The sequence below is a fragment of the Acartia tonsa genome, chromosome 5 (assembly GCF_053477335.1).
Source record: "Acartia tonsa isolate MP-2025a chromosome 5, ASM5347733v1, whole genome shotgun sequence".
Taxonomy (NCBI): Eukaryota; Metazoa; Arthropoda; class Copepoda; order Calanoida; family Acartiidae; genus Acartia; species Acartia tonsa.
The window spans coordinates 4,106,002-4,118,706 of record NC_137264.1 but is presented as its reverse complement, the minus strand read 5'-3'; the positions used below and the strand labels follow the sequence as shown (position 1 = coordinate 4,118,706).

The following is a 12,705-nucleotide window of genomic DNA, read 5'->3' as shown; positions in this document are numbered from 1 at the left end:
TCCTTCGCTACAAACAAACAGACAGACAAACAAATAAACAGACAAACAAACACACAAACAAACAGACAAACAAACAGACAAACAAACAGACATTGTTCTACTTTGTATTATAGATAAGAAGGAAGGAAACTTTAGCGGTGAGTTTAATCTACAACCAAAATAATAATTTAATATTAAATTCATAACACTTTTACCTGGAAGGGTTTAGCTTCCCTCCTTCAAAATAGACAAAAACCTTACCAGTAACAATTTAAACTTTATTCTTATTTAGGAGAACGAAAAAGGTCCAGCGGTTTAAACAGACAGACTGAATTCTTGCCACTTTTTATTTAAGGATATGCAAAAAAAAATTTGCACAAAATATTCAAAAAAAGATGTTTTGTATAAAAGAAGGGAAAATTAATTAATAGTAATCTGCTGCAAAATTGTAATCAGCAATGAAAAAGGATTCTTTTAATATCCGGTGTAAAAAAGGATTAGAAAATAAGAAAGTTAATGAGAAAAAAACTCTAGATTGTACAAAGTTATTTTTTTACTTCATGTATAAAACTTATTTTTTTTATCAAACAAAACGTGACTCAAACATAAACGATTGAATGAACTTTTTAGCAATTTAGGAAACTTAAAATTGCAAATTAACAAGCATAACAACATTCATACGTAGCGAAAAAATAACTTTTGTATGAATTCTCAAATAATAAACTATCCCCTCTTAAATCTTAAGCTGCTAAACGGCTATACATCAGCGGCTATTCTGGCGGCTGCTATGTCAGTGTATGCATTCAGACGTACTATAGATAGCATGGTGTGTCATCACTTCTGCATATATCATGTCTATATTGTGTAAGATGCTTGACAAATGGACATAATCCTAACATAAAAAATATCTCTTTGTCTGTGTGTACCGAAGGATCTCGCTGAAGGAACGACTGGATCGATATAGTTCTCCTTTACAGAGAAGCTTTTTATATGTCCCGAGAAGGTTTATAATCATTTTGGGGGAAAGTACCTCCACCTAGATAAGAGAAATCTTCCCTGAAAAAAAAAAAATTACCCTTACTTTGAAATTTAAAATTGGGAAGCTGCTAGTAGCAGAAAATCTAGGGGAAGTTTCTATGTATGTTTATAGAAATTAATAAAGGCCTGTTTGTGCTGTAATAATAATTTGCTTTTGTTGGAGGGATAGGACACCAGATAATATGTATTGTTGTGTTATTCAATTACACACAAGATACTGTTAATAGTTATAGACATTTATAACAAAAGAAAATATATAACAAGAAAAAAGAACAAGAATAATAACTTAGATAGAAGCGAAGCTCAACAAATATGACTTTTATTAAGATGCTATATTAAAAGTCTGTTGTAAAAATACATAAACACTTTTAAAAGTTTGAAATGAACCTAAGGTTTTTTCTGTTCATAATTATACACTTGCTACGCTTTCTGAATTAAACAAGTTACAGGAATCATCTTACTAAGCTTGAAATAGATATGACTATTCTAACATGTCTATTTTATGACATCTCCGTTACAGACGGACGCACAGACATATTACTTATATTGTATGTATACAATATTTATTCTTTTCTTTGGGCAAAATTTTGGGCTGGCTCTTTCAAACGTCAACAAAAATTTCTTAAATAAAACCATTTTTTATTTGGAGGGAGAAAATGAATAATTAGGAGAGAGAGAAAGAGAGATAGTAAAGAAAAAAGAAAAGGAAAGAAGATGTTAAAGAAAAACCATAAAAAAGAAAGAAAGAGATAAAGAGTTAAGATGATATCTCTCTCTTTCTTTTTCTTTCTCCATCTCTCCCGCATTTTCTCTTTCTCTCTGTGAAGAAGTGTAAGAGAAATCTATGTATACTAAAACAGTGCGATATAGCCCTCCGTTGGAGCAAGAAACCTCCGACAAAAATATATACATATGAATATATTAAGCTACAGTGACTTACATCTTAGGAAATCCATCAATTTTGTCAATAATTTTAGTATAAATATTGACTAAAATTCAATAGATAAATTATCTAATAATATTTACCGAAAATAGTACAAAAATATATACAAAAACAGTGATTTTCTAAGTAAAATGTTTACTTTAAAATAACAATAGTTTCAAAGCAAGTTATAAAAATTGTTTACGTTATAAAATATCATACATAAATAAAGTGAGAAAATATCTGAAAATGTTATAAAATTGTTCTTTTAAATGGGTAACAAATTTAGCAATCCGAAAAAGCGGTTTCGTTTCGGAACCAAAAATGGGACATGCTGCTATTTTAGAAGGTAATTTGTTTATTAGGTTTGACCAACATGTAAAATGTGAAACTTTGTACCTTTTTTTCTTTGTTGATAACGATTGAAGTAAAACAATTTTCACTAAAATGGAGGCAAATAACTCCCTATATTATTTGATGATTTGCAAGATAAAAAGGTAGAAGCAAAAGCATGCCATTTTATTTTATTTTGCCTATATTGAAAATGAAATTTTCTACTTTTTTCTCAAATGATCTATATATTTTATTTGTCTATCTATCAATCTTTTACCGATTCAGATATCTAACTATGCTGTACATAGAGGGAGGGTAATTATTGTAGAGATTTCGTAACAAAAGTATCAACAGAAAATCTGTATTTTTGTACCATTTATTTCAGTATATTCAGGGTAAATATGTTTGCTTTTAAGTTCTAATTTATTAATTTTACTAGCGGCTACGCTACCTAAAAGCCTCTATGTTGGGGGTAGATATACCCTCCTTCAAAATAGTGATAAACCTTCCCTGAACCTATAAGAAGCTTCATTGTAAAAGAGAACCATATCGGTTCAGCGGTTAGCGTGATCCTTCGCTTCAGACATAAAAGCTTACTACTTCATATAATAGTACTTAAAGTGTTATAAAAAGTTCAGCTTTCTGTAATGATTTTCTAGATTCTTTAACGATCTATATTTACGAGATCTCTACAATAATCCCCCACCCCTTTACTCCTTTATTGGTTGGTTTATTGTTGTATCAAATGCTACTCTGATGTCAAACACACTTAAATTACTTGCCCTCAATTCTAGAAAATTTAACCTATAAGTTAAAACATATAAGGACATGTATATGAAAAAACTATGGTAAACAAGACAGACGAAGTTTTTGTTTAGCACTATAAAAGTTTTTGAATGAAAGAGCGATATTTGAATTTGATAAGTAACACCCAACGGACAAACAACTTGCAAGTTTTTCTTCTTCCGTTAAAATTCGCAATCGTTCGTTGTATTAGCTGCGCCTGTTTATGGGCTAAGAAATGACTCCTACTTTTAATATTACTGTCACGCTTCTGACATAGAACCAATAACAATCAATAAAGCAGTTTGGACCGAGATTCGAACTCATATCTCAACGACAACCAGCAATTAACTTTACGTGGGACCAATCATTGTAAAATTTTCTCTAAAATTTTTTATCTGTTTATCAATCTTCTATTTTATATCATATAAAATATTATCATAAATTCATCAAATGAAAATTATTTTGAGAAATGACAAAAACTTTATCAAATGTTTGAAGTAAGAAATTTAAAATATTCGCGAACGTTTTTATGTTTATACATTTTTACAGAAATTATATAGCAAATTTAGATTGTATATAGATATAATAAGGAGCGCAACTTCTTTACTAGTAGAATGTCTGACGTACATACAAAATATTTAACTTGTTTATTAAGTGACAATGCATGCAAAAAAGTACCTAATATTTATTATCAATGAATTTAGCTTTTTATTTTTGTAACTATATTTCAGTTACTTTTTAAAAACGTCAAAAATTTCAAATTGAAATTATTATTTTTTCCTTCATAAATTTAAAGCCTTTTTTATTTAGCCTTTTGCAATTAGAATTTTATAATAAATACTAGCAGATGCACGCCTAAATTCAAATTTAAAATAAAATAGCCTAAAACTATGTGTTAAGTGTTTTAGAGACACTGTAAGGAACCCTGATTTTTAAATTTTATTTTATCTTTCTTCTATAAGAAATACATCTCATTTTAATAATACAATATTTTCTGCATTGATAACAATTGTAGCATTCTAAAATATAAGATAGAAAAACAATAAATATATAAAACAAGTGCAGTGCAGCCTGTTTTAATCATTATTTTCTTTATATTTCTATATTTGTATTTCCCCTTATTACTTTTTCCAATAACTATAGTTTCAAAATAACAATAGTTTACATTTTATTGTGTTGTACAATGTACAATGTACATTGATCTTAATATTAAAGAAAAAGGATGAATTTTTTGTCTGTCTGTATATATGATTATACCTCGCTAAACCGTATTCATTGTTTTATTAAATAAATGTAAATTAGTTTAGATTTTCAAAAAAAAATTCTCCAGCCTTGTTTTTGAGTTTTAAAGTATCATTAGCCATAGAAGACGGACTGAAAGACAGACATTTAAAATGACATAGACAGTAGCTTCGCTACTAAAAAAATATTATCTTTTTAATTTCCACCATAATAGACATTACTTTATTTTTGCATTATTAAACAAGTGTTTTACTTATTCTTTGTAATTTTTTCATTAATTGCAATTTTTGGAGCCAAGCTACTCTAAAAGTCTTGTGTAGGACAGTTTTTATTCCATTAACCTTTTTTTTAAATAGCAAGGACAATACGAACGTACTCTAGAGTAGGTATACGCTATTCAATAAAATACAAACTACTTCTGAACTTAATTCTAAAGTAATTTAGAGGCTGTTAACACCAAGATAGGAAGATTAATAACAAAAAATTATATTTCCATATTAAACTGTAAGCATCTTCATTTGTCATCTATCCTTTGATATAATGATTTAATTCTGATTTTTGCTGTGAAAATGAAATTTCTATTACAGAAATTGACCTTAGGGGAAATGAATTGACGATAAATCAATATTATGTGCATACCAACAATTATAAATTAATCCTACAAAAATTAAAAACATTATAAATCTTGTACAGTTACACTGTCAATTTCAACCTACCAATGAAGACCCAATGAAAGTGTCCAACGAATGGGATAACGTGTTTTAATTTTTTGGGGTACAAATATAATATAAAGTCCATTGCCCTCTCCCCGATTCTTTACATCGACTTGATTGCACTCCATAGAAATTCAAATTTAGACATTCTTGATTAAGTAATTTAAGCACATATTTATGTTTGTACAGTGTATACAATATTTTGAGCTATGGAAAACAAAATCTGTTAAATCAAGATCTACATAGTATGAAGTTTTAACAGTCATTAATCTTGAGTAAATAATCAAACTAATTAAATTAAATATAATTTTTAAGAAGTAATTTTGAATTAATTTTTCATTTTAGACCCTGGTTAATTTTAAGTGTAGATGAGTAAATCAAATTTATTTTTAAAACTTTTAAAAAAATGTTGATATAAAAAAAATCGCTTCATTCTTTTCAATATAAACCCTACAGTTTTGGTCAAAAACTAATAAAACATTACACAATTTATGCTCAAGCAACGACAATAAGAAAACAATATTGCATTTTGAATTTACTTAACTCTCCAGAGCACTACAGCTCGAGACCTAGCCCTTGTGAAGATTTTTCTAATTATTAACAACAGAAACTATTTTCTTTTTTGTGGGACCTTAAGTAATCTAAACATGGTTTAAATTAAAATGCAATACCAACAGACCTGTTTAAATCTATGTAGAGTGTTTAATCTATTTGAATCATTTATTTTCTAAATTGTATGATTAAAATTGATGAACTGGCTTTGTTGAAACAAATAGTTATCATTTGTAATTCTTTTTGTTTTTAGTATGAATAAAGTTCTCGTAAACGGCTAAATAGTCGTTCCATAATTTTAGAGCAAATTTAGTTTTGGTTTAGGGCAGGTTTTATGCTAGGAAGGGGTGTGGGGGATGTTTATCCAAATTAATATAAAAATCCTTGTAAGAACAAATAGATTTGGTTGTAGCCATTAAGTAATAAAAAGCTATGTTTAAACTACATATTTATAGTATATACTTATCCAATAATATAGGCCTACTTATATTTGAAAAATAGATTCCTTAATGAAGATTTGGTTTACCTACATTTACTTTAAAAAAAAAGTATTTTATATTTAAATATTTGGTCCCCCTGTTCCTTTGTTTCAATTACAATTATTCATATTATTTCTAACCTTTATAATTTTAATGAAAATAAAATAATTCTGTATGTTTATACAAAACAGACATTATTAAAAATTATTAAATAATCTTAAATAGCTGGGAAGTAAGGGGCAATAGAAGTAATTTTAACTTGTCCCCCCAAAAAGATGATATAATAACAACAGTATTGAGACTACAGTCTTATATCGATACAATTACAGCACAAAAAGTACAAAAAGCTTGGGAGTAAGTTTAACAGTTTTGGAAGCAAACCAAGGGGGGGAAAAGTTTTCAGCCGACATTGAACACTTTTTCAAAACTTTGCAAACTAAAATGGTCAAAGATATGGACGAATTTTAAGATTAACGAATTGTTGACAAGAAGGTTAAAAATCAACATGTTTTAAATGGACTTACGGACATTCTGGTAACGATTATAGAGTTGATACACTTTCTATATCGTACCTAAATGCTATAGGAATCTACATGCAAAGTTTGCAATCGATAGGACAATTCTAACTTATCTAAATCAACGAAAAGAGCTATTAGTTACACGAAAAGAGTTAAATGTTCGTGACGGACGGACCGACCTCGCTTTTTAAAAAAAAATAGGAGAAAGACAACAAATTCTTTCTGATTTAACGTACTTTTCGGGCAAGTTTTAACATAGGTTAGGGTTGGGAGAGCTTCGCAGGGTTAAAACTCCCAGCAGAAGTTAGAAACAGTTGATCATTAAGACTTTGTATGTCCTGAGCTGGATCTTTAAATCATTTTAGTGGTGAGCCAGATCGGGGTGAGCCAACTTTCCACCAATGAGAGCACAGCATTTTATGAAATGCCGCGCTGTGATTGGCTGAAATTCGGGGCACCCCGATCTGGCTCACCACTAAAATGATTTAAAGATCCAGCTCTGTTTTACAATTTTTTTTATCAGAATAAGTGTTTCTGTCCGCAGAAACGAATAATGTTTATGAAAGAAAAGTTTGAGCGTTAAGTAAAAGGATAAAATTCAACGTGTTCTTTCAAACGTACTAAGTATAAATATCTGTATATTATTCTTCTATTATTGATGTTTTCTTTCTCTAATATCATGCATTGGTAAATTATCCAGAGTGTTAATTTTACTTCAAACGATGGCGGATTATAAAATTTCTATAATACGTAGTTCAATGCTTATTTTTTAGGTTAGGTTTGGTTAAGAAAGGGTTAGGAGTTAGAACAGAAGACTAAGGTTCTTTTGTTCGATTGGAGTAAGGCAGTTGTCCCAAATTAAAAAAAACTATACTGTAATTAATATTGTCTATACTGTATAAACATAAGAAGAGAAAAGGAATTAGAGGTAGGGGACAAAACTTTTTGTTTTGATTCAAAGTTACTTTTTATTTAAGAGTTTTAAATAAAATATATTATTTTTATATTTATTCTGAAAAACTATTCAAAATTTTACATCCTTTTTCATTTTAACTTGAAGTAGGGTACGTACGGCTTGTAGCTTATAGAGAAGCTGCGTTTTATCCTAATTTTTATTAAAAGGTCAGGTACGCACAAAGTAACGATCTGCTTTTGTTTTTACTTCTACGGAGATGGGGTTTTAAAAGATGCCGAGTTTTTTTCTCCACATTTTTTACGCTATGAATAACAAGCGCGGCATTCGCGAAATCTAAACAGAGTATACAACTTAAGAATTCAAAAATTTAAAATTATTATTTTAGCCATTTGTATAATGTCTAATATAGCTCTAAAAAGATATATTAATTAATATGCAGCAAAAATGGATTTAAGATAATTTGTTTTTCTTTTAAAAAGGCTGTACCAACAAAAGCGAAATAATTAAATAAATAGTTAGATACTCTGTTTAGATTTCGCGAATGCCGCGCTTGTTATTCATAGCGTAAAAAATGTCGAGAAAAAACGCGGCATCTTTTAAAAACCCATCTCGGGGGGCTTAATGAGTTAACTAGAGTAAAGGTGTGCGGGGATGGATAGGAACAATTAGTACAAAAACAATAAGGGTCTGAAATTTTGATTAAATAGTTTAGAGATATTTTATTTCATACTTTTCACATTTAAGTATTTTTTCTCCATAAAACTACTTTTATGTTCAGTCTAATAGGCATTTAATAATTTCTTGTGCCTTGGTTATCAGTCTGTACTGTTTTATTATTTTTTGCCGAATATATTTCTCTGCTTCTTTAGAAAGGCCTTAACTCAAGGGCGTGCTCATGATTTTTAGCGGGGTTATTGTATAAAAGGTTAACACAAATCACCTCCTTAAAAGTGATGCAACATTGACCCCTAGGTATTTTGTTTGGGAAGTCCTTCTAAATTTATCTGATGAGAGGGGGTGGGTGGGAGATACTTTACTCACCTCCCCCCACCACGCCTATGGGCCTTATGTTATGTAGAGATTAAAGGAAATGGGCATTTTTCTTGAGTAAACAAATATACGTTTGTTGTGTGGGGAGCGTAGCTACTCTTTGAGTAGGATTAAAGTTGGAAGTGGTCAGCTTAAACCCCCCCCCCCCTCTTTAATATTTAAAGAAACTAAAGAAATGAATTAGTACCTTGGGTAAATATGTTGATTATTTTGTCATTATCCTAACCCTGTACTTCCTTCTTAAAGGCATTAAAATTATGTTAACATAAGCTGCGCAATACATGAACATATTTTTACTTGTTGTGTTTTTACATTTATTGTACGTATGGACGCATATGGACTTTTAAATTTTTCAACTTTCCCTACAAAATATGGCAAAACTTTTTAAGTATGGCTTTGAAACCTATTAATATCCGCTGGATTAGAAACGGTCCTGAGCCTTACTGAAAAATCAAATATCTCATTTTCACGTAAAAATCAAAGAATTGCTAATAAACAAGACATTGATTCTATAATTTGTCATGTTACTATCCGCGAAAAGCTGTCTATAATAATATGTCTACCCTTTAATTATATTTTTGTAATGCCAAAATTTTCTATAGTTTTATTTAGTTTCACATTTTGCATTGGGAGATTAGAGAGTTAACTCAGATTATAAATTTAAGCATGGTAGAATCGTTCTTATGATTTAAAACTTTATATGAAGATAACTGCAACAAGAATGCATTAACTAGGGAGCGAAGCAAATCTGTAAGCATTGTAAGATAGTCTGTACGTCCATTTAAAAAAAAATATTCAACAATACCTGTCTTAAAAAATGAAATATTATGGAAAGTGAAATTCAGGTAAATTTAAAGCAATTTAAAAATTTTGAAAAATTTCAACGAAAGTATTTATTTGCAATCGGATCAAATTAAGGGAAATTATATGTTTATACAAAACTCACAATGATACATATTAGCAAAGTAAAGAAATGTCATTTTTAATATCAAAGTAAACAGGTAGAATAAAGGCAATAAATAATCTTCCACTTTAAAGGCTAATTTATGATTTTATACTTTTGGTATATAGTGTTCTTTTTTTAGCTAAACCAACTTTTTAAATCCGCAACAGTCTAAATATTTGCTATTTCATAATGTTTGCTTTTTATGGATTTTTCCTAAAATATTTATTAGCATATCTATGAAATTTAATTATCTATGAATTTGTCACTTTTACTGATAGTATTTCTAAATTATTAAATATGTATGTACTAGTGGATACGCCCCTAGAGGCCTTAATGTTTTCAATTTTAGTAAAACAAGGATGACAACATCCATAAAAGCGAAGCACTGAAACGATAGGACAAACGGACATGAACACTTATATAGTGTCGGAACTGAATAATCAGAATATAAATGTAAAAGAGTTGAAGCAAAATTGTAAGTAAATTTGTTGAAAAATTGCTTTATACAGGATAATAATGTTTATGGACATACTTACATATTTAGGACTTTACTGTAGAGTTGCTTCGCTTATAACATTATACTTTGTTGTCCCAGGAATCAATATACCAAAAATCAGATCAATCGGATGATTAGATCACATAAAAATTTGTTGTTAAAAATGTAAAAAAAATCAACATGTTTAAAATGGACGTACGGACTTTTTGGTATTGATTATAGAGTTGCTACGCTTTCTAAATCGTACCTAACTACTAAAGGAATCACCATGCAAAATTTGAAATCGATAGGACAATTCTAACATGCCTAAATTAACGAAAAAAGCTATCCGTTACGGACGGACGTACGTACGGACGGACGGACCGACCCTAATTATAGAAAAGCTTCTCTTTTAAAAAGGGGGGAAAAGACGTATAAGAAGCTACATTATTAAGCAGAACTATATTAGTTCAGCAGTTACCAAGATCCTTCTGTACAGACTGATAGACATCCTGTTACTTTTATATAAGAATAAACGTAGATCAAGACAAACAAAACTTTATCAAATTGAAACGTAAAAAAATGTAAAAGCATAAAGAAATCCGAATTTTGTTATTTCTTTTATTTTTTTCTTCCAAGTTTAATCAAATTAGTTGAAATTCTATACTTTTTGATATTTTCATCTAATTTTCATTAAAAACATTGTATTTTTTCCTCAAGAAAAACGATGCAAAACAAAAAACAAGAAAAAATCTATAGAAAAAAAAAACTTTTTCATATAATTTTTTAATCAAAACTCTCCATAATTATTTCTGCATTATACTTGACTGTTCTAAAATATTAAATAAGATCTTAGCTTATTATGACTGTCTTCTCTTTGGGTAGAATCATCCTAGTGTAATCAAACTTTAGCAGAAATTTTATAATTTTATATTTGAAAATTTGTTTATTTGTATATTTCCTATCGTTTCTAATTTTAGATTTTTAATTTAATCAAAAAGAAATATGTTTATTTTAATTTCTCTTTTTAAAATTTATTTTAATCTGTTTAAATAAAATTTCAGGAAAAAATAGAATAATTTGTATAATAATTTCTTCTTATTAGATAGATAGATAACATAAATAAATTGAAATAAAGATAAATAAAAAGATAGATAAACAAGGATGACAACATCCATAAAAGCGAAGCTCTGAAACGGTAGGACAAACGGACATTAATGTCAGAACTGAATAATCAGAATGCGAATGTATAAGAGTCAAGCTTGATACAGGATAATCATTATGGACATACTTACATTTTTAGGACTTGATTATAGAGTTGCTTCGCTTATAATATTGTACTTTGTTGTCCCAGGAATCAGTATACCAAAAATCAGACCAATCGGATAATTAGGTCACATACAAATTTGTTGTTAAAAATGTAAAAAAAATCAACATGTTTAAAATGGACGTACGGACATTCTAGTAATGATTATAGAGTTGCTACGCTTTCTAACTCGTACCTAACTATTACAGGAATCACCATGCAAAATTTGAAATCGATAGGACAATTCTAACATGCCTAAATTAACGAAAAAAGCTATTTAAAAAAGTTAAAAAATCAACATGTTTAAAATGGACGTACGGACATTTTGGTAATGATTATAGAGCTGGTATGCTTTCTAAATCGTACCTAACTACTAAAGGAATCACCATGCAAAATTTGAAATCGATAGGACAATTCTAACATGTCTAAATTAACGAAAAAGCTATCCGTGACGGACGGACGGACGTACGGACGGACCGACCCTAATTATAGAAAAGCTTCGCTTTTAAAAGTGCTGTTTAAAAATCTATTTACTACTAATATCTCCTATGAAAAAAAAAATATTATTTCTTAAGAAATGCATTTTTCAAAAGATGTTTGAAAAATATATTAGATCTATTAAGATCCTTTTATTTAGAATCACTTACATAATGTTTTTAGCTGATACACTGGAGTCAAATGTTGATACAATAATATAACACAAGTTTCACATGGAATGCCTAGCTTATATATGTCCTAATAAATCATCATTAGGCAAAATAAGATTAGCAAGAAAAAAGAATTTTTTTCATTTATGTTTAGTTTTTTCATCAAGCAACATGTATGACTCATTTTGCAGGGATCTAAAGGGATAACACAATGGCCAATAAATTCATGAACATTCACAACGTTAATACACAAAAGTGGTTGAAACGTTTGGAAACTCAACCAACAAATCAAAATTTGTTAAGTCAACTATAAGAAATCGTTATTATAAAACTTTGAGGATTAGTGTAATAACTAGCCCATTGTTTCGGTATGTTTTTCTTGTATTCCCTGGCAAGTTCGAACCCATTAATCCCTGTTTCCTTACACCAAATTTCCTAGAGAATGAGTGTGTTACGCGGCATTCCTAACTATCTCCGCGCGGCGCGTGGCTTGTAAACGGACAAAAGAAACGCGCACTTTTCCTTTGATTAGTCCCACGTGAGGAGCTAAGTGAATAAAAATAATGTATTGCTTTAATACATGTGCTCTGATGTGTGGAATATCTCAAATAAGCCTTCCTGCTTAGTTTGACATCATATGTGGTAAGAATTTATCTTTAATTCTTGAAATTAAGTGTAAAATGGTATGATTTTATGAAGAAATTTTAAAACATTAATTTTTCAATAAATAGACCATTTAACTGCTAAGTTTTGACATACGAATATTTTCCTTTATATTATTGATCATTTTATTCTAAAATTAT

The 12,705-nt window shown here is 29.1% G+C and overlaps 1 protein-coding gene across 5 annotated transcripts in view; it reads left to right on the top strand.

The window, feature by feature from the left end:
- The window catches only part of LOC145318556 (uncharacterized), a 547,717-nt gene that overhangs the window by 350,180 nt on the left and 184,832 nt on the right, over positions 1-12,705 (top strand). The window contains exon 1 of one of the 5 annotated variants that reach the window (XM_080159921.1): positions 1,787-2,288. The exons of the other annotated variants lie outside the window; for them this stretch is intronic. Coding sequence (XP_080016047.1) covers positions 2,212-2,288 — 77 coding nt within the window. The 5' untranslated portion in view covers positions 1,787-2,211. Of the gene's footprint in view, positions 1-1,786; positions 2,289-12,705 lie in introns of those variants that run through there. 5 annotated transcript variants of the gene reach the window in all.